General features: G+C 38.6%; 1 protein-coding gene across 13 annotated transcripts in view; it reads left to right on the top strand.

Annotated features, from left to right (window-relative positions):
- Positions 1–22,543, top strand: part of MTMR3 (myotubularin related protein 3) — a 148,888-nt gene that overhangs the window by 71,456 nt on the left and 54,889 nt on the right. For 12 of the 13 annotated variants that reach the window (XM_045041496.1, XM_003994781.6, XM_003994782.6 and 9 more), the window contains exons 2-4: positions 4,834–4,868; positions 15,179–15,231; positions 20,053–20,136. Coding sequence is in view for 12 of the 13 variants with exons in the window: in XM_003994781.6 (XP_003994830.1) it covers positions 20,134–20,136 (3 nt within the window). In the remaining variant the exon portion in view is untranslated. The remainder of the gene's footprint in view (positions 1–4,833; positions 4,869–15,178; positions 15,232–20,052; positions 20,137–22,543) is intronic. The other variant, XM_045041493.1, reaches the window with a different exon arrangement.

Here is a 22,543-nt window from a genome sequence, read left to right as displayed (position 1 = left end):
CCTTGTAATCAGATTAGGTATTCCACCTGTTTCCTGTTGGACATTGGTTTTTACAGGATACGTTTTGTCATAGCGACTTGCTAAAACCCCTGTGTCTTACATATCACTGAAAAGGATGTTTTTTAAGCTAATGTTGAACTTATGAATGACCTCAGATAGTTGTTTGTGTGGTCCACGTAGGTCAGTTTTTGCTGTGTTTCCCTCAAAAACTTAAACAGTCCCGGTAGTGCCCCTGTGAATTTACTGTGGTACCCCCAAGATGCCTCAGCACACAGCTTGGGAGTCATGATTTTAGAAGAAGAGAAGGATTTTTTAAAAAAAATATTTTTTGAGAGAGAAAGGGAGGGGGGAGGGAGGGAGGAGTGGAGAGAGAGAGAGAGAGAGAGAGCGCGCGAGCATGAACAGAGCATGAGTGGGGCAGGGGCAGAGGGAGACACAGAATCCAAAGCAGGCTCCAGGCTATGAGTTGTCAGCACAGAGTCTGACACCAGGCTCAAACTCACAAACCTTGAGATCATGATCTGAGCCGAAGTTGGACATTTAAAAAAGTTTATATATGGATTTGAAAGCATGATCTTTGTGCTTTCATAATTATCTGAGTAATCAAGGATCAAAGATGTAAACTTAAGAGCTAAAATTATAAAACTTCTGGAAGAAAACACAGGGGAAACATTTCATGACATTGCATTTGGCAATGATTTCTTGGATATGACATCAAAAGCACAGGCAGCAAAAGAAAAAATAGATGCATTGAACTGTATTAAAAACTTAACGTATCAGTATGCTTTCAAGAGTGAAAAGGCACCAGAATGGGAGGAGATATTTGCAAATCCTATATCTGATAAAGGATTACTATCCAGAATATATTAAAAAACACAACATCCAAAAACAACCCAACTAAAAAACCAGAGACTTGAATAGACATTTCTTCACAAAGAAGTTATGTAAATAGCTAGTAAACACATGAAAAGACGCCCAACATTGCTAGTCATTAGGGAAATGCAAATCAAAACCATAAGATGCTACTTCGCGCCAATTAGGATGGCTATTATCAAAAAAGTGGAAAAGGGTTGTCAAGGCTTGCTGGTGGGAATATAAAATGGTGCAGCTGCTGAGGGAAAACTGTGGTGGCTCCTCAGAAAATTAAACAGAATTACCATATGATCTAGCAAGTACACTCTTAGGTATCTACCCAAAATAAGTGAAGCCAGGGACTAACGTATTTGTACACTAATGTTCATAGTAGCACCATTCACAGTAGCCAAAAGGTAGAAACAGTCTAAATGTCCATCAGTGGATGGATGTGTAAACAAAATGTGTGGTGTATGTACATGCAGTGGAGTATTATCCAGCCTTAAAAATGAAGTTTGGGATGATGAAAAGTTACAGAAATGGATAGTGATGGTGATTGCACCACAGTGTGAATGTACTAAAAAGGTTATTCAGTTGTACACTTAAAATGGTTAACATTGTAAATATGTCTATTTTACTACAGTAAAAACAAAAAAAAACCTGAAAAAACACTTTAAACATGTGCAGTTTGTTTTACTTCAGTAATGCCTTAATAAAGTTAAAAAGAATTTTGAGGTATTTGACCCCAAAAATAATTTGTGATGATTTTATTTAAAGATGACAGAATAACAAATTGACAAAAGTCAGTTTGTCCTACAAAGTGATATCTTACTATGGTGCTAGGTCTGTGGAACAGACACAGCAGTGGATGGATTTTAACTTTACAAAAGCTTCTGTCTCTGGTGGCATCTTCATCCATAAGAGATGAAAATCTGTCTTATTGATAAATGGTGCAAAGATTAGAGGTTTCATGTTCATTGTTACTGGTGGGTTGCTGTCAGATGAAAGAGAGACAACAAATGGTAGGATTGTGCTCTCAACTATATAATGTTCTCAAGAGTGTTACAGTTGGGTGCCTGGGTGGCTCAGTCAGTTAAGCGTCTGACTTCGACTCAGGTCAAGACCTCGTGGTTTGTGGGTTTGAGCCCTGCGTCGGGCTCTGTGCTGACAGCTCAGAGCCTGGAGCCTGCATCATATTCTGTCTCCCCCTCTCTGCCCCTCTCCCGTTTGTGTTCTTTCTCTCAAAAATAAACATTAAAAAAAATTTAATACAGTTGATGGAATGGGGAAGTATGCTCATTAACTTCACGGATGACTCAGCCCCTTGGAGGGTAGAATTCGAGTTCGGGACTGGCTTGACAAGTGAGAAGAGGTTGTAAAGAATAAAGATATTTAGGAACAATATTAAAAATATTTAGGAACAAGTGTCAAGTAGCATACTTCAAGTGGATAATAAAACACTGATGAAAATCTTTAGTTTTGTGGGAGAATGAAACTTAATAAAGCCTATGCTGCTCTATAAAAAATATAGTAGCATATGTAGTATATAAGAAACATATTCTCAGTATATAAGGGCTCCTTACTTGGATTCACTTTATGAGGAGTATAGTTAGCATCAAATTATATTAGCAGACTTACTGAATGGAGAAGGCTGTTTGGCCAGATGTTTATAATGTGAACTGTGGAGCTAGAATGCTTGGGTTTGAATTCTGGCTTCTCAACTGCTATAATCTTGAGAAAGTTACTTCTCTGTATCTGTTTTTTCATCTGTTTTTTCAACTATAATGGTCACTATGTATAGAATTATTATGGGGTTAATTGAGATAATATAATTTTTTTTTTTTTTTAAAGTATGCAAGAAAGAGAAAGCGGGAGGAGGGCGGGGGGAGAGAGAGAGAGAGAGAGAGAGAAAGAGAAAAATCTCAAGCAGTCTCCACATCTAGTACAGATTCCCTGACTCAGGGCTCAGTCTAACGACCGTGAGATCATGACCTGAGCCGAAATCAAGAGTCGGATGCTTAACCGGCTGAGCCATCCAGGTGCCCCAACACATACAATACTTTTAAAACAGTGCCTGGCATATAGAGAAGTGCTCAATAAAATTGGCTGTTTAAAACATCCCTAACAACTGGTCACAGTTGGCCCATTAATATGAGGTTCTACTGATAGTGTTTTCTCTCCCTGTTCTTGCTGTCACTGTAAAAAAAAAAAAAAAAAAAAAGTTATTAAAAAAATGGCCTTGTTTTTTCTAACTAGCATGCCAAATCCTACCATTGCTTTTTGGTGCTGTAGAGTTAGCTGTTCATGTGGATGCTGTACCATTCAGGTTCTTTGCCAGTTATCAGAAAGTGTTAAATATATACGACTGAAAAATCCTCTTGGCTTCATGTTGGAAGAAACTACTTTGCAGTCTCACCAATTTGTGAACCTGTTTGCTCTTCCTTTGTCAATTCAGGAAAAGTTGAGGAAAGGACAGAGAAGGAATCCAGTTTTTTCGGGTAGAAGCAAAATTATTACACAAAGAATGAAATGTAAAAAGGATTTTTTAGGAGTGACTTGATCATAAGAATGGCTTTTATATGATGGCCTCAAAGAGGTCAAAGAAGATTAAAACCACTTCCCTCTTGCTGTCACTTTTATATTATGTATCCTTGTTTTAAAGCAGTGTTACCTTTACAAAACCACCCTGATTTTATTTATTTTTAATGTTTATTTTTGAGAGAAGGAGGGAGGCACAGAATCCAAAGCAGGCTTCAGGCTCAGAGCTGTCAGCACAGAGCCCAATGCGGGGTTCGAACCCACAAACTGAGATCATGACCTGAGCTGAAGTCATATGCTAAACCAACTGAGCCGCCCAGGCGCCCCTTAGTTATTTATTTTTTAAGTAAATACATTGTGTGTGTGTTTTGAGAGAGTGAGAAAGAGAAGGAGAAAGGGAAGGGAGAGCGGTTTGGAGGAGTGAGAGAGGTAGAATTTGATAAAAGAGAATCAGCGTGGGTGGCTCAGTCGGTTGAGCGTCCGACTTCGGCTCAGGTCATGATCTCACAGTCTGTTAGTTTGAGCCCTACATCGGGCTCTGTGCTGATGGCTCAGAGCCTGGAGCCTGCTTCCTATTCTGTGTCTCCCTCTCTCTCTGCCCCTTCCCTGCTCATGCTCTGTCTCTCTCTGTCTCAAAAATAAATAAAAAACATTAAGAAAAAAAAATTAAAAAAAAAAAAGAATCAGTGTTAAATCATGTGTACCTGCAAAGATACAGTAAAAGTTTAGTGGCCTAAAATACTAGAAAAGCTCTGACGATCTGGTTGGTAGAGAAAAGGCCAGTCTGGGTATAGGAAACAACATAAACAATGGCAAGGAATTTGGAATGAACATAGAATGTCCTAGAGGGGAAGAGTAAGATCCTCATTTGAGGGAGACTTGGTTGTTCGAGAGGGAAGGGCCTTGTTTTGGGGAGACTTTGTTCTTGAGGGATGCCCTAGATCTTGACAGATACAATTATGGTACCTTGAGAGTTCATTGATAATTGTGTTGAGAATAGTGGTTAATGTTGTTTGGCTCACTCCGTTAAGTGATTTGTTCTTAAGTCTCAAAATGCCTATAACTAAGCTTTTTGCTGCAGCAAAATTGCATACTACTTTTTTATTTTGGACTTCGAAAAGTTATAATCAATACTGGAAACTTAACAGATCTTTCAGTTGCAAGGGCTTATTCTACATGAAAGCAGGCAGGTAGAACTGTTGCATTTATGGTAAGAACTGGAATACAGATGTTTTAAATGGACTTGAGTGTGCTTGAAACATTTAGTGGATAGGTAAACAGAAGACCATGGTTAATTTTTTGTGTTTACCTAAATTGCATGTTTTTTTAAAATTAAAAATGTAGTTATTGAGCGTGTTTTTCCTCCCTGTCAGAATTAGTATTCACTTGTTTGAAGATACTAGCTCAGTAACTCTCTTTTCTGATGTTATTTCCATTTTACAGATGAGAAACTTCGTGAACTTCCCAAACTGATACAAGTAAGTTTGGAGCCAAAATTAACATCCTGAACTGTCTGATTCCAGAACCTGTGATCATACCTAATCGTATGTAGTGGCACTATATTGTAGTGCCTCTCATTGAAACATAGTGTAAGGCCCTTGGGTTCTGAGTAGGAAAACGACCTTGCATAGGAAATCATAATCTGTATAGAACACATACAAATGTAAGTAATTAGGGGCACCTGGGTGTCTTAGTCGGTTGTAAGTAATTAGAGGCACCTGGGTGGCTTAGACTCCGGTCATGATCTCACAGTTCATGAGTTCGTCTCCGTGTGGGGCTCTGTGCTGACAGCTCAGAGCTTGGAGCCTGCTTCGAATTCTGTGTCTCCTCCTCTCTCTGCCCCTCCCCCACTCACACTCTGCTTGTCTCTCTCTCAAAAATAAATAGGCATTGAGGGGAAAAAAAGAGGAATTGACCAGAAACAGTTGTGTTGTCAGTTGAATCCTAACTGGTAATTTTGTTTCTTAGGTAATTAAGGTCTAATTTTTTTTTTTTTTTTAAATTTTTTTTCAACGTTTATTTATTTTGGGGACAGAGAGAGACAGAGCATGAACGGGGGAGGGGCAGAGAGAGAGGGAGACACAGAATTGGAAACAGGCTCCAGGCTCTGAGCCATCAGCCCAGAGCCCGACGCGGGGCTCGAACTCACGGACCGCGAGATCGTGACCTGGCTGAAGTCGGACGCTTAACCGACTGCGCCACCCAGGCGCCCCTAAGGTCTAATTTTTAAATGAACAAATGTTTAAAAATCAGTTAGCTAAACCAAATGGTGGTGATACTGGTGGCATGGAATGGAAAGATGGAAATCGAGCGTTTCAGGGAAAGTAATGGGAATTGGTGTTAGGTTTTGTTATTGGAAATAGATTAAAATGTTTTCTAGCCTTGAAAACCTAGGCCTACCAAGATTTCCAGTGGAGTATGAAGAAAGAAGGAGTGGTGGAGGGAGGAGGAGGAGGCCAGTGATGGATTTTGTTTAGGATATGTAGACTTGGAGGTGCTATGGTGATAGTCCAGAGGAGACCCTGTATTTTGTGGTACTGTGCTAGTAGTAATAGCAATCAAGTAAAAGCAATCAAGAGATGCCAGAGCTCTCTGGTGGTAGCATAAACCTTAAAGAGAGGCTTATCATTTGTGTGGGGGAAGGACTAGATACTGTTGAATGTGGCCCTGGTCAGGTCTGCTTATGAATAGTTTCAGACTTTTAATGAATTGAAAAGATAAGTGCAGAATATTTTTTTCAGTGCTCATTAGCATAAATACAGTTTTTGTTTTTTTTTTTTTTTTTTTTTTTTTAAGATATTTGTGTTCCATTTAAGTCTTCTCAAATCTCGCCAGTGGTCTGTATACCACAGCATGGAAATACTGGTAATTGAAAATATAACCATATGCTATAGGATGTAGGACTTAGGTTAAAGACTGAAGATATAAATCAGTAGAAAAGAAAAAGGGTAAGCTCTTTCTAAAGTCTTACGTATCTTTGCATTTTAGCATATTTAAATGTCCTGATTGAAAACAGTAGTACACAGATGTGGTGTTCACGTCATAGGCCTGCTGTTTTACCAGAGAGCTGGATAAAACGCATTTGTCCTTCTGCCCCTTACAGACATTAGTTCCTCTGACAAACTGTTTTCAGGTTGAAAAATGCAAGAAACTTATGAGTGGTGCTGATTGACATTAGATATGTTTACACGCTTATTGGAACCTTGAGAATTTGAATTGCGTGGATTATTATTTTCATGTTGAATTGAATAGTATAAGTTTGTGATGTATAAACAATATGCTTGGGATATTCCATAATTTATGCAGAACAGGTTTATTTTTATTTTTTGAGAGAGAGAAAGCGTAAGAGAGCTAAGGGGAGGGAGGGAGGGAGGGAGAGAGAGGGAGAGGGAGAGAGAGAGAGAGAGAGAGAGAGAGAGAGAAATTGAGGCTAGAGCTCACAAACTGGGAGATCATGACCTGAACTGAAGTCAGATGCTTAACCAACTGAGCCACCTAGGAGCCCCAGAATTGGTTTAGATTAGGCTATTTGAGAAGTTTTTCATCTTGTTTTAAAGGATATTTTACCAATATTTTAATATGTTTGGTATGAATAGAAGTAATCTAAGCGAATATACTTTTTTTTTAATCCCCATTTCCCCTTTTCCCCTTACTGGGTTAAGCAAAATGATAGCTTAAGAATTTTTAAAATTCAGAGTTTGGTTTTTTATCTTCAGTATGGACCCATGACTTGAGTTTTAGGAGTTGTTATTTTAGTGTAGTTATTTCAAAACAAAAAAGGAGAAATCTCTTTTGCTTAATAGCTAATTTCTTATTAGCCTTGATTTAACGTGGTACTTTTGCCCTCCTTTCCTGTAAAGCATGTTGATGAATTCTACTTTTTGACTTCAGCTGAAAAGGTTTTTTTTTTTTTTTTCTCCCCTTGTATCTGTTTGGATGACAGTCACACGTTTCTCTCTGTTTACATAAGATAAATGTTAGTAGTTTAAAAGGGTAGGTCTTTTCCTGGGTTTCTGTTGAATATGATATTAAAAGGATGGTCTTAAGAAGATGGTGTTCTGGTCAAGACAATTTCTGGTCTTTTGGCTATTTAATAATTGAGAACTGCTTCGAAAGAGTAGGTATTTGAACATGCTGTTTTAAACAGAGGCTGTGTTGTAGTGTGTGGTTATTGGAAGTTATTTGGGTTTTTATTGGCTTGCTTTCAAAAATATGAGTAGCCCCCTACCTAATTGCCAGAATATACGTTTTAAGTAGGCCAGTAGAAGAGTGGATTCTTTTCATTGCACATAGCCTATATTACTTGAATTTTGTCTCTCTTTTCTTGAATGTACCTATTGGCTAGCTGGAATTGGGCAGTTTTTAATTATGAGTACAGCAGTTAAAAATTCAGATCTGTTTCTTCATTATTAAGTTGTATGCTTAAAAGGTGGACGTGCATTTTCATTCAGCTTTCTGGTACTTGTCCATTTTGATGCCCATTACCCTATATAAAACTGAGTGGACAAAACCAGAACTTTGGACAGTCTGTTTACAGACTGGGAGAGGAACATTAACATTCCTAAATATAATACTAATATACTAATAAACAATATGCAGATTGAGATATTGATAGCTATTTTTTTGAAGAGTTTATTTACATTTTTCCTAGAATTCGTGTTAAACATCTCAAGTACCTGGGCAAAACAGGATAATCATGCTCGTTTATACATGAGCACACTGTTCAGTTCCCATGGTAAACTGACCTTCATATTAAATTTTGTTTTTCAAGAAAAGAAACCTCTTATGCAGCTGTGAGGTGGGGGGAGCTTTGGTATAAAATGGGTGGGAGTTTGGAGAGTCTGTTTTTGTTTGTTGAGGGCAGGGTCCAGAGCAAAGCATATTAAGCAGTATAAATCTGCAGGTTTCAAAATGATGGGATGTGTTGAATTTTGCTTAGTTTTTTAGTTGCCTCGTTTTTTTTTTTTCCTTTTTTGTATTTTTGGTTTTTGTTACCTATCTCATTTGATTAGTTTTCTTTTTCTATTGAGTACATAAGAAATAGCTCATAATTTAAATATTTAAAAACTTTTTGAGTGGTGCCTGGGGACTCAGTCGGTTGAGCGTCCAACTTCGGCTCAGGTCATGATCTCACAGTTTGTGGGTTGGAGTCCCGCGTCAGCCTCTGTGCTGACAGCTCAGAGCCTGGAGCCTGCTTCGGGTTCTGTGTCTCCGTCTCTCTCTGCGCCTCCCCGGCTCACACTCTGTCTCTCTCTCTCTCTCTCTCTCTCTCAAAAATAAATAAACATTAAAAAACAAAAAAACCTTTTTGAGACCTTATTGTAAAATTGCTTATCTTCATAGGGATTGGTCATTTAGGTGTTTTGTCCTAAAAAAAGGTAGTTAAAATTTTATTCTTTGAACAGTAGGAAGCAGGGACAGAGTCTGCAGTCTCATGTTAAGAGATAATCATATAATATGTTAAAGGGGAGAATTATAATTAGGAAAATTTAAATTTCCATGAGGAGCTATGAATTTCTGGAGTAGGAATGTTTTTCTTTCCCTTTTTATTTAAAAAAATGTTTTTTAAATACAGGGCTTGATCCCATGGCCCCTGGGTTATGTATTGAAACAGAGCTTTTTTTTTTTTTTTTTTTTTTTTTTTGGTGTGTTCAACATTGTCTTACGTGTTGCTGGTTCAAGAGACTTATTACCAGTGAAAGACTCTTTGGTATAGAAATGTGATTATAAGATGAAATTTAAGTTACAGCTTCTGGCAGATTACTGGGTTTTTGTTTTTCAAGAAGGTAGTTTTGTTTTGGTTTTTTTTTGGTTAGGAAGTGATAATATTTTAGCTGCTTATCTGTGCTCTACAGCTGGCAGAGGAATGCATACTGATGATGAATTTGCATCTGGATCCCTGAAAATGCACAGACGTTACTTAGTGTTTCCAAGTAGAAAAGATAATGTAGAGTCTGTCTCTTTCTCTCTCCCATCTTGTTTAGAGATATCACTGAAAGGAGGTCAGTGACTCAATTTTATATTTACTGTTTCTTCTTATCTTTTCCAAAGCATGGATCTAATTAATAAGTAGGGGAGAAAAGTCACACTGACGACATTCAACCATGTGAGAATATTTTAGCTGATACTAGAATTGCAGCTCCTTTAAGGGTGGGAACTTTGATTGGTTCATTGCTGCATTCCCAGTGCCTAGAATAGTGCCTATGATCCCCAAATACTTGTCAAATAAATGAACCTCCACCACAGTGAACTTGTCATGATAGGTGAATGCAGCCATGCTTTTTGAACTGTTGCTGTTTTTATTTATAGTTGACTTCAGCAGCAAAGGTTTTAGAAAACCTGAGGTTTGGACTTCTAGGAGTACCAAGCCATAGTAGTTTTACTCAGCTGGTAAATGCTTGGGTTTTGGTTAATGTTGATGATTAAATAATTTCCCCACAATGGGATAATTCCACACACCATGCCACAGAATCCTAGTTCGGGAAGATCATATCATCCATCAGATACCTGAAAAGTTGTTAGGCATAAACAAGGAAACACAGACTGAAAAGGTTTTTGTCTAAAATAGTGGCAGTTGGAAAGCCACTTAAAATTTAACATCTGAATTATTTTATATTGCCTCCACACTCAAATTTTGCTATGAATCTGTTTTCTTAAAATGCAGTACATGTGCAAGAAAAGGCATTTCTTTCACATACAGTGAAAATAAAAGATTTCTTTGGGGTTCCTGGGTGTCTCTGCTGTTTGATTGTCTGACTTCGGCTCAGATCATGATCTTGTAGTTCATGAATTCAAGCCCTGCATTGGACTGTGTGCTGATAGCTCAGAGCTTGGAGCCTGCTTCAGATTCTGTGTCTCCTTGTCTCTGTTCCTCCTCTACTTGTGCAAGCACACGTTCTTTCTCTCTCTCAAATAAACGTTGAAAAAAAAAGATTGCTTTAAAATTATTCATTGTTGCCTTTTTGAAGTTTCGAACTCTTGGGGCATGTGAATGGCTCAGTTGGTTAAGCGTTGGACTCTTGATTTCAGCTCAGGTCATGATCTCACAGTTTGTGGGTTTGAGCCCCACATCGGGCTCTGCACTGACAGTGAGGAGCCTGCTTGGGATTCTGTCTGTCCCTCTCTGCTTACACTCTCACTCTCTTAAAATAAATAAATAAACTTAAAAAAAAAGTTTTGAACTCTTAATTGTCCTGTATTTGAAAGTGAGACAGGACTATGTAAAAAAAAAAAAAAAAAAAAAAAATGCATCGTTCTTTTACAGTTAAAATATACACTAGCCAAAAAAAGTGCTGCTTTAGCCACCTGTGTCACACCCCCCAACATTTTAAGAGGCCTGGCCCTGAGTCTCTTTGTTTTTCCTCATAAATTTGGTTCAATCTGATTAGTTTTTGTAGTTTGAATTCTTTTATTATATATATGGTCCAAATTGATGTGCCTCTTTGCCCTGTTGAACCCTATGTGGTGGTACTTCAAATATTTTCAATATATATTCAGGGTCACCCAAACCTTACTGCTCTTACTCTCTGAGGTATACATGACTGTATCCTGGGATACCTGCTACTATCATTGAAAGGTAGCTTATGGCACCAGAGAGCTTCTTTCAGACCTCTACACCTCTACATGGCCTTTATCTGGCAAATAGTCCTAAGAGGAAGGGGAAGCGTTGTTTTTGTTTTTGTTTTTTGTTTGTTTTTGTTGGCAGTGTCTCACAGTGACATACTTGCTTCCAACCAAGTAGTTGTTTGATTGTGGTTATTAGGAAGGAGAGTCATTGCTATTATTGAAGCAGACTGTCTGAACCTTTTGTTGAATCTGCTGTTGTTTGGTCCATCTCTTGGAACTTTACACCTGTGGAAACTTTATACAAACACTTCTGTATTGACGGACTTCTCATGTTTGACAGAATAAATTATCAAGTAATTTAAAACCTGTCAAATGATTTTTATGGTAGATACAGTGATTTCCTTGAAGTAAGTTTAGCACTTTGAATCAGTTTATTATTACCCCTAGACTTGACCTGTCTGTTGAATTTAATCCCTCCTGCCCCCTCACCCCCCGCCCCCCACCTGCTGGATATACATCTGCTTGGGAGGTCACCTTTCTTTTATTTTTATTTTTATTTTTATTTTTATTTTTATTTTTATTTTTATTTTTATTTTTATTTTTTTAAAGATTTTTAATTCTTAAGGAATCTTTTTTTTAATGTTTATTTTTGAGAGAGAGCGAAACAGAGACAGGGCATGAGAGGGGGTGGGGAGAGGCAGAGAGAGAGGGAACACAGAATCTGAAGCAGGCTCCAGGCTCTGAGCTGTTAGCACAGAGCCCAACACGGGGCTCAAATCCACAAACTGGGAAATCTTGACCTGAGCCGAAGTTGGATGCTTAAGCGACTGAGCCATCCAGGTGCTCCAGTAATCTCTACCCCCATCGTGGGGCTTGAACTCATGATCTTGAGATCGAGTTGCATGCTTTTCTAACTGAACCAGCCAGGCGTCCCACCTTTCGTTTCTTAATGATATTGTCCTTTTTCCATTCACCACAGGCCTTAACATTTCATTTTGCAGTTACTGTTGACAACTTGCTCTGCCTCTTTTTTTCCCCATTTCTTTTTTTTTAATTTTTTTTTATTTAAAAAAAAATTTTTTTTAACGTTTATTTGTTTTTGAGACAGAGAGAGACAGAGCATGAATGGGGGAGGGGCAGAGAGAGAGGGAGACACAGAATTGGAAGCAGGCTCCAGGCTCTGAGCCATCAGCCCAGAGTCCGACGCGGGGCTCGAACTCATGGACCGTGAGATCGTGACCTGAGCTGAAGTCGGACACTTAACCGACTGAGCCACCCAGGCGCCCCTTTTTTTCCCCCATTTCTAATCAATTACTAAGCTCAGGCAATTAATGCTTTTACTCACTTTGATATATTCCTATGCATTTTTGCTACAGTTGAGATATTTGGCTGTTAGCAGTTCATATCTGAACTACTAGTCTGGGAATATCCTAAGTCAATTTTCCCTTCCAGACCCTTCTACTTACTGCTTGCTGCTGTTAAATACCACCATTTTCGTGTTACTATTTTCCTGCTGATTTGGTTTCACACCATTGAATTAAATCTGACTCCTTAGCCTGACATTGAAGGACCACAGTTGTGTCCTGCCTTTCTAGTCTTCTCTTCCTGAATACTTTCTTGATGTTCTGACCTATTCTCTGTTTCTCAGAAATGTCCTGATTACTTCCTACTGTGGTATTAATAGCCATGCTCTCTAGAATTGTCCCTGTCCCTTCTTTCTCTTTAGTTAAGTCGCATACAATCTGTAAAACCCAGTTGAAATTCTTCATCAGCTCTGAAGCCTCCCTGGGCTGTCCATCCTCTGAACTCTGAACACATGCATGTCATTGGACAGTTAACCTCATAGTACTCTGATAACTTCCTGAGTTACAATGAGCTGTGTCTCATTTTTTGTTTATAATAGTTTTTTTTTTTTTGCATTTATTTATTTTGAAAGAGTGAATAAGCACAGGCAGGGGTGGGGGGCATGCAGAGAGAGAGAGAGAGAGAGAGGGAGAAAGAGAATTCCAAGCAGGCTCTGTGCCATCAGTGGAGGAGCCAGATGTGGGTCTCAAACTCAAACCTACAGAATATGACCTGAGCCAGAATCCAGAGTTGGATGCTTAACTGACTGAGCCACCCAGGTGCTCCTGTTTGTACTAGTTTTAAAGTGGAATAATGTCTCTTCACATACACTATTTCATCTGTTTTTGTTGTTTAAAAAAAATTTTTTTTTTAATGTTTATTTACTTTTGAGAGAGAGACAGAGTGTGAGTGGGGGAGGAGCAGAGAAAAGAGGGAGACAAAGAATCTGAAGCAGCCTCCAGGCTCTGAGCTGTCAGCACAGAGCCTGACACGGGGCTCAAACCCACGAACCGTGAGATCATGACCTGAGCTGAAGTCGGACATTTACTGACTGAGCCACCCAGATGCCCCTTGTTGTTGTTTTTAAGGACAAAGAGACCAAGCATCTCTCCCTTTTTCTCTTTTTTGTTAATGTTTATTTTTGAGAGAGAGCATGTGTGCATGAGCAAGCAGGGAAGGGGCAGAGAGAGACGTGCACATGCAAGCAGGAAGGGACAGAGAGGGAAAGAATCCCAGGTAGTCTTCATGCTTATCATGGAGCCCAACGTGGGGCTTGATCCCACTTCGAGATCATGACCTGAGCCGATATCAAGAATTGGCTGTTTGAGTGACCTAGGCGCCCCAGTTATCTGTTGTTTTTAACAAATGATTATTTATTATCCTAAAGTAAAAAATCATGGATAATATAATGTACCTACCGATGTAATTTAGAAGGAAAATGTTTGTAGTAATGTATTTCAGTATTCACGTGCTTAGCAAAAATTATACACTAGCATGGAAAGGTCCTGCAGATTTACAGACCCCCAACTTTTCTTCTGTATTATATCTTTTTAAACAACTTAACAAGATTAAACTTGATACTTAATATGGTTTGTGTCTCAAGTTGCAAATTATGAATGGCTTTATTTCTGATGTAGTATGTGGTTAATATGGCTTCTAAGTTACAAAATTTATAAATTATGTAAAACAATTTTTAATGTTTATTTTTGAGAGAGAACAAGCGGGGAAGGGGTAGAGAGGGGAGACACAGAATCTGAAGCAGGTTCCAGGTTCTGAGCTGTCAGCACAGAGCCCCATGTGGGGCTCAAACCCGTGAACCGCGAGATCATGACTTGAGCCAAAGTCAGATGCTTAGCCAACTTAAGCTACCCCGGTGCCCTTAAGTTACAAAATTTAAATTAAAAGTTATTGGGAGACAAAAATTTTACTTGTAAAATGGTTAAAATACTTTATTATTGCATATTTAGCTTCCTTTTTATGGTTCTTATCAGTTGAAAGTTTTCTGGAAGTTATGGATATAATGTGCTATGTTGACTGACTCCTTAATTTTAGGATTTTAATATTTTATACAGTTTTGTTTATTTATATGATTTCATGTTGTGTAACAGCCAAAAGGTTGAGTTGTCTGCAAATACTGAGAAATCATTGCAAGAGAATCAGGTCGATTAAGTCTTTTATCTCTGTAAAGGTCAGGTTTGCCTAGTTGTGATAAAAATTCTTCGTGCCTAGACCATACCACCCCCCGCCACTTCTGTCCCAATTTTTTTCAGACACATAAAAGATCCTTTGGTAGAAGCCAGTTGTGTGTACAAAACACCTTAAATTACCAAGTCCAAGCCTAGATCTCCTGTGAGATCAGTTAAGCATCTGACTTCGGCTCAGGTTATGATCTCACGGTTTGTGAGTTTGAGCCCCACATCGGGCTCAGTGCTGCCAGCTCAGAGCCTGGAGCCTGCTTCACATTCTGTGTCTCCCTCTCTCTCTGCCCCTCCCCTGCTCATGCTCTGTCTCTGTATCAAAAATAGATATTAAAAAAAGAAATTACGTATTGGTTCATGTAGTAGCAAAAGTTTAGCTGAGAAGCCATCAGAAATGATAATTGATTGAGGAGAAACTCTTAAATAGGAGTATCTGTAGGTTCCTAGAAAGTTCTGTCTGTACAGTTCTGTAGTTTCTAAAGGCATGATGAGGCCTGACTGGGCTTATTTTGGGCAGTTAAACATTCTAAAATCTGTTGTTGACTAAATCAACATTATAACAATTAAAAAAATGTATTAATATGGCATTCCAACTTGTAGAGAAAAGTCTTGTGGGGAGATTTAAGTGGCTTAACTTGATTGGAAGGCTATTTGTAAAATTACTGGTTTTTCTTTTGCAGATTGTCTTGTGAAACCTTCTAATAGAGAAAGTTCTTGGGACAAACTTCACTTGGTAAGTTTATTGTATTGTTCCCCCCCCCCCTTTTTCTGTTTTGAAGCAGCAAAGACTAATTTAAAGATTAATTTGTGTGTGTGGGGGCGCCCTGTCTGTCCATGTACATAATTAGATGAGCTCTTATATGTTCACTTTAATGTTAAATCTCTAAATACGATTTTTTCACTAGAGTTCAAGGCAGATTATTTTTTCCATATATAATGTGCTGTAATACAGTATACTATACTTGGAAACTTGTATTTAAATTGAGATTAAATGAGTTGTAGCCCTACTAATGTTGTTTAGAATAGACAGTTCTTTTTTTTCCCCAATATATGAAGTTTATTGTCAAATTGGTTTCCATACAACACCCAGTATTCATCCCAAAAGGTGCCCTCCTCAATACCCATCGCCCACCCTCCCCTTCCTCCCACCCCCCATCAACCCTCAGTTCTCAGTTTTTAAGAGTCTCTTAGGCTTTGGCTCTCTTCCACTCTAACCTTTTTTTTTTTTTTTTTTTTCCTTCCCCTCCCCCATGGATTTCTGTTAAGTTTCTCAGGATCCACATAAGAGTGAAAACATGGTATCAGTCTTTCTCTGTCTTATTTCACTTAGCATAACACTCTCCAGTTCCATCCATGTTGCTACAAAGGGCCAGATTTCATTCTTTCTCATTGCCACGTAGTACTCCCATTGTGTATATAAACCACAATTTCTTTATCCATTCATCAGTTGATGGACATTTAGGCTCTTTCCATAATTTGGCTATTGTTGAGAGTGCTGCTATAAACATTGGGGTACAAGTGCATCAGTACTCCTGTATCCCTTGGGTAAATTCCTAGCAGTGCTATTGCTGGGTCATAGGGTAGGTCTTAGAATAGACAGTTCTTAACAACATGGAATTCTCTTAAATTGAAACCTTGATTCTTCTTTTGAGTTCTCTTAAATTGTTACATATCTATATAAAAATCAAGACCTCATTACTAGACTTAGTGTTACAAATGTGATATTTAACTAGAAAAGAAGTTCTAAAAAAATTGGTAATCCTGTCCCCAGCATGGTTATTAATGTCTGACCTGTTCTTCTTTTCATAGATTTGTGTGTGTCTATGACTACTTCAGTCTTTAGTACTGCCTCCTGTTTCTGCCATTTGTTTAATTTAGGAAATCTAATTTTATTTAAAAAATTTTTTTAAATTTATTTTTGAGAGAGAGAGACACACACACACACACACACAGAGCATGAGTGAGGGAGGGGCAGACAGAGAGGGAGACACAGAGACTAAAGCAGGCTCCAGGCTCTGAGCCCTCAGGACAGAGCCTAATGTGGGGCTTGAACTCGCGAACTGCAAGATCATGACCTCAGCTGAAGTCAGATGCTTAACTGACTGAGCCAGCCAGGGGCCCCAGGAAATTATAATCTAATTTTAATTTTTTTTAAATGTTTATTTATTTTTGAAACAGAGGAGACAGAGCATGAGTGGTGGAGGGGCAGAGAGAGAGGGAGACACAGAATCCGAAGCAGAAACCGAGCTGTCAGCACAGAGCCTGATGAGGGGCTTGAACTCACAGACCTTGCGATCATGACCTGAGCCAAAGTCAATGCTCAACCGACTGAGCCACCCAGGCACCCCTATAATCTGATTTTATTGACAAGAGAAGTTGTCGCTTCTAGATCCACTTCAGTACAGTACCTTGTTCTGCCACCTTCAGCTTGACATTGCCTCCAGAATAAGGATCAGTCTCCTTAGCATGGCATTTTAGGCTCTTGACAAGCAGCTTTTAAACATGTCTCCTGCAGGGGTTCATGGATGGCGCAGTCTATTGAGCACCCGACTCTTGGTTTCGGCTCAGGTCATGATCTTGCAATTCATGAGTTTGAGCCCCACATTGGGCTCTGGGCTGACGGCATGAGCCTGCTTGGGATTCTGTGTCTCCTTCTCTCTGTCCCTCCCCCACTTCTGCGTGCCTGCTCGCTCACGCGTGTGCTCGCTCTCTCTCTCTCTCTCTCTCTCTCTCTCTCTCTCTCAAAAATAAACTTAAAAAAAAAATTTAAACACATCTCCTGCAAATAGTCACCCATTTCCCCCATACAACTAGGATACCTTTTGCTGTAGCCATATTGACCTACTTTCCCTCGAGTACTCTCCAGTATGCCTTTTTTTTTTCCCCTTGTCTTGTCTTCGTCTCAGTCTCAGTCTTTGTTTCAGTCTTCGTCTCAGTCTTTGCTTGTGCCATTACTATTCTCTGTTTCAGTAGTTGAGAATCTGACCAGTTCAACTATTAAAAGCTCAGTTCTAAAATGCCTTCCTGAGTACTCAGACCAGAATCTATTTCTCTGCCTTTTACATCGTCATGGAGTTATATTTCTGCATCTCTTTTCACACTTTGCCTTTATTATCTGTTTGTTGCCCCCATAAGATTGTGAACACCTCAGGCAAGAACTGTGTTCATAAAAGAATTTTCAATTCACACAAGCATTTCCAGAGTCCTGGGATATAGGACTTCTCACTATAATTTGATTTTAAGTAGGATTTTCATTTTTGTTTTTCCTGTGTGTGTGTGTGTGCGTACGCGTGCGTGTTAAGAATAAGGGAGAAGAGTAGATTTTGTTTAGGAATTTGAATTAATTTAGGAAATTAATAAATTTGTTTGTTTAGAAAAATAAATTTGTTTAGGATTTTGAATTAATTTAGGAAATTATCCTCTAATTTTAAATCTAATTTAGTAGGGATTAGTTATAATCTTGTTGATTCAGGGTATTTTTTTTTCCCTTCTTTTTGGATTTATATGCTATATATGATCTGTGACCTTATAGTCTGAATTGTTCAGTATCTTACTTGGTTGAGTTATTGTTCGCAAGTGTAAGTTTTAGTTATTGAGAAAGAAATTGGGTAATTTTTCCTTTGCAGGTGACTGAAAGATGAGATACTATGTTCAGTAGGGAGATTAAATATTTTACTTTTGTAATGATTTCTCAGAAGTCACATCTGTGAAGTGGTATTGATGATGGAGCCCAGAGAAGCCTGCAGATTCTAGCTGTCAAATTATCATGCATATATTAAGAAAAGGGAGATCATTTGACTCTGATGATTAGAATAAGAATCTTTTCCTTCATTTGGCCCAGTGGGGGTCCATATTATAACTTATTAGACCTTTAATCCTAATGTATTACTTGACTCTGCAGTGTTTACTTTTTACATTACCATAATAATGTAAATATTTATTGATTTTTAATTTTAGAATCATTAACTTGAGATAAGGTACCTAAGACTTATATTGCAAAAACAATGAATTAAAGCGTTACATTCTATTTTTAAAAAAATGTTTGTTTATTGTGAGAGAGTTTGTGCGTGCACAAAAGGGGCAGAGAGAGAGAGAATCCCAAGCAGGCTCCATGCTGTCAGTGCAGAGCTTGATGCGGGGTTCGATCTAACGGGCAGTGAGATCATGACCTGAGCTGAAATCAAGAGTCGGATGCTTAACTAACTGAGCTACCCAGGTGCCTTAAGTGTTGCTTTCTTTTTTTTTTAAAAAAATTTTTTTTTTCAACATTTTATTTTATTTTTGGGACAGAGAGAGAGCATGAACGGGGGAGGTGCAGAGAGAGAGGGAGACACAGAATCGGAAACAGGCTCCAGGCTCTGAGCCATCAGCCCAGAGCCCGACGCGGGGCTCGAACTCATGGACCGCGAGATCGTGTCCTGGCTGAAGTCGGACGCTTAACCGACTGCGCCACCCAGGCGCCCCAAGTGTTACTTTCTTAAGAAACATGGTCTGGGTGTGAGGGAAAGATGTGAGATTATTAAATTAATTTTGATGTCAGGAAACATTATTTCAATTAGTATAGGGACACCTGGGTGGCTCAGTTGGTTAAGCATCCAACTTTGGCTCAGGTTAGATCTTAATGATTCATGAGTTTGAGCCCTGCATCAGGTTCTCTGCTGTCAGAGCAGAGCCCACTTCAGATCTTCTATCTGCCCCCGCTTTCTCTCACAAAAAGAAATAAACATTTATTACTATAATATGGGCCCTAGATTGTAAGAGACTCAAGAGACATGACTAGATTCAATATGTAATCCTAGACTGGATCCTCTATTAAGGGAAAAAATTAATGTGAAGGATATAATTGATGTATGCAACTCTCTTCAAAAAAAATTTTTTTTTAATGTTTATTTATTTTTGAGAGAGACAGAGACAGAATGCGAGTGGGTTGGGGCAGAGAGAGGGAGGCACAGAATCTGAAGCAGGCTCCAGGCTCCAAGCTGTCAGCACAGAGCCTGACACGGGGCTCCAACTCACAAGCTGTGAGGTCATGACCTGAGCTGAAGCTGGACGCTTAACCAACTGAGCTACCCAGACACCCTGCAACTCTCTTTTAAATGGTTCAGAAATAATTAACTGTGTGTATGTATGCATTCATATTTTGCTTACTAAGCCAGTTTGATTCCTACAGATAGGGAGATCCATTTTGGATTTATTGATCACCACAGAAACATCCAATAATATTCCAAGAATTTGTTTTTGCATTTGCAGGTTAGTTTTAATCTTTATTATTTCATTCAAAGTTTATAACATTTTCTATGTTACTATCAACATTAGGAACATGACGAGCCTTTGCTACTTTTTTGCTCAAATAGGTTAGGACCATGAAGATTTTCACAAAGGCATTGTGGAGTTTGGATTTGACTGGTGGGGACTGGCTGGTGATATTTAACTTGTTCTGGGCTGACTCTGTCAGGTCTGCCATAGTAGTATGTAGTTACTTTAGTTAGGCTATGGCCAAGCAGGGGGAAATTTGCCAATTTCGTCCTCTTTTTTTTCCCTTTTCTTTTTAAAGATCCAGGCATAAAAGAAAGAAAACCTTGCCAGACACGGAAGAAGGGACGGGGATTTCTCCTCCTAATCTGGGCCTCCTGTCATGGTAAGTAAAAACGAAATAACAAGAAAATTGGAATTGAACTCTGTCCTGAAATTAAGTGAACACTAATAGTCCACGCATTTTTGTTATTCTAAATCGTTTCACTTTTCCATTCCTGAACTCTCTTCTTGTTACTTTTCTTTTATTGTTTACTTAGTAATAGAGGATTTTAGTGTATTAGAGCTGTTTATTTCTGTTTAATCCTGTGAATTAGATACTGGCTCTTTTCAGTCAGGTAATACATGGAGTCAAGACTAAAATTCATGGTTCTTGGATTCCATGTTTCTTAATCCTTTTATAGGAAGTAAGATGTAGTGAAAACCGTGTGTGTGTGTGTGTATGTGTGTGTGTGTATGTGTGTCTGTTGTGTGTAGGAGAATTATGGTATGGTCATACACATACTCTTTTTGAATTCACCTTTCTGGAGAAAAGTAAATCCCTATGTTCCCTTTCTGTCTCTTTAAGGCAGTATTTTTATCCCAGAGAAGGTAAAGCAGCTTTGCATCCCCCATGCCTACATCTTTGACTAAAAAGAGTCTGTAGTGGACATTTCAGTGACTTGTGGACCATTTAGGGCCCAGCCCAGTCCACGGGGAGAAGATGGACCAATGAGCCGGCCACATTTCTATCAATCCTGAGAATATGTAAACAGTGCTTCAAGGCTTAAAAAAAGAAATGGTGCTCTGTAATATTGGCCTGCCTCTACTTTGTTATGTTTCCTAGATCCAAACTGTTTTTCATGCTGGTCTGGTACACAGAGAAGGAATTGAAAAGGCCGTGTTAATTTCAAGCTTCATTAGGGACCTGGGTGGAAAATGCTTTTAAAATTAAAAACAAACTGAAACACAACAGAAAAACTAGTTGTGCAGAAATGTCATACTAAAAGGAGAAAGGTAACTGCTTTCATCTTGAAGCTAGGCCAATTTTTTCTTAGTTTGTGGGTATAACAACTTTTTGATATATCCTATATCCAAACACAGATGAACTTTTAATATTGTTTCTCTAGAGTACATTTTATTTTATTGGTTTTCCCACAGAGTTTTTAATGAATTGAAAATGTGTTTGCATAATATTTATATGGTATGTATGCCAATGCTAATGAATAGCAAATGACAGTCTTATAAAAGCAGCTGTGTTCTGTACTGAGGGGTTGTCCTTTTTTGTATACCACCACATAGCTAGCAACAGTGTGGTCCTGATCCTGATGCTGTAGGGTCTCTGTTGGTGCCCTGCGGATAGTCTTCTGGTGTACTCTGGGGATGCTTTTGTGTGCTGTAGTTGGGGAGCAGTATGGCCATGTGTCTTTTTTTTTTTTTTTTTTTTTTAATTTCTCGTGAAGTAACATTGTAATAAGTTTTTACAAATACTAATTTATAATTCTACTACCGGTACCCATGGTTGTATTCCTAACTAGTTCATGTCCACATGTATATTTTATATAGTTAGAATTAAGGCATAATTAAATTTCTATTTTGCTTATTTCACTAAAGGAATTAAACATTTTCCCATGTTAATTCATTGGATTCCTGATGTTCATTTTACTAGCTATGTAACATTTTACAAGTTGCTGAACCATTGATTTAATTAATAATTGATCTATTGTTTTAGCATTTAGGTTGTTACATGCTTAATCCTTACTATTATTATTTTTTAATGTTTATTTTGGGAGAGAGAGAGAACATGAGGAGGGGAGGGGCAGAGAGAGAGATGGAGAGTGAGAATCCCAAGCAGGCTCTGCACTGCCAGGGCAGAGCCCAGTGCGGAGCTCAGTCTCATGAACAGTGAGATCCTGATTTGAGCCGAAGTCAAGAATCACATGCTTAACTGACTGAACCACCCGGGCACTCCTTCCCTTGTTTAAATGTATACCTCTGTGCTGATTTAAGTTAGCATCTGCTCTCTTATCCGAGTAAAGATTCTTTTTTTTTTTTTTTTTTTTTTTTTAATTTTTTTCAACGTTTATTTATTTTTGGGACAGAGAGAGACAGAGCATGAACGGGGGAGGGGCAGAGAGAGAGGGAGACACAGAATCGGAAACAGGCTCTGGGCTCTGAGCCATCAGCCCAGAGCCCAACGCGGGGCTCGAACTCACGGACCGCGAGATCGTGACCTGGCTGAAGTTGGACGCTTAACCGACTGCGCCACCCAGGCACCCCAAAGATTCTTAAAGGAAATTGAAGTCTTTCTTGGGAGGTTAAACATTAGAAAAATATGTTTTCATGTTTTATTATGGAAAATCTCAAGAGGATAGTACAGTGAACCCTCCTATACGCATCAGTCCACTGTAGTAATCATTAATTCGTGGCCATTCTTGTTTCTTCTGACTCCCTCACTGTCAACTCTTTGGATTATTTTGAAACAAATCCCAAGCATTGTATCAGGAGAATTGTATTTTTTTAATGTTTATTTA

Source organism: Felis catus, chromosome D3 (assembly GCF_018350175.1).
Source record: "Felis catus isolate Fca126 chromosome D3, F.catus_Fca126_mat1.0, whole genome shotgun sequence".
In the NCBI taxonomy this organism is placed as follows: Eukaryota; Metazoa; Chordata; class Mammalia; order Carnivora; family Felidae; genus Felis; species Felis catus.
The sequence above is the reverse complement of the archived record's forward strand: the minus strand, read 5'-3'. Positions and strand labels throughout refer to the sequence as shown.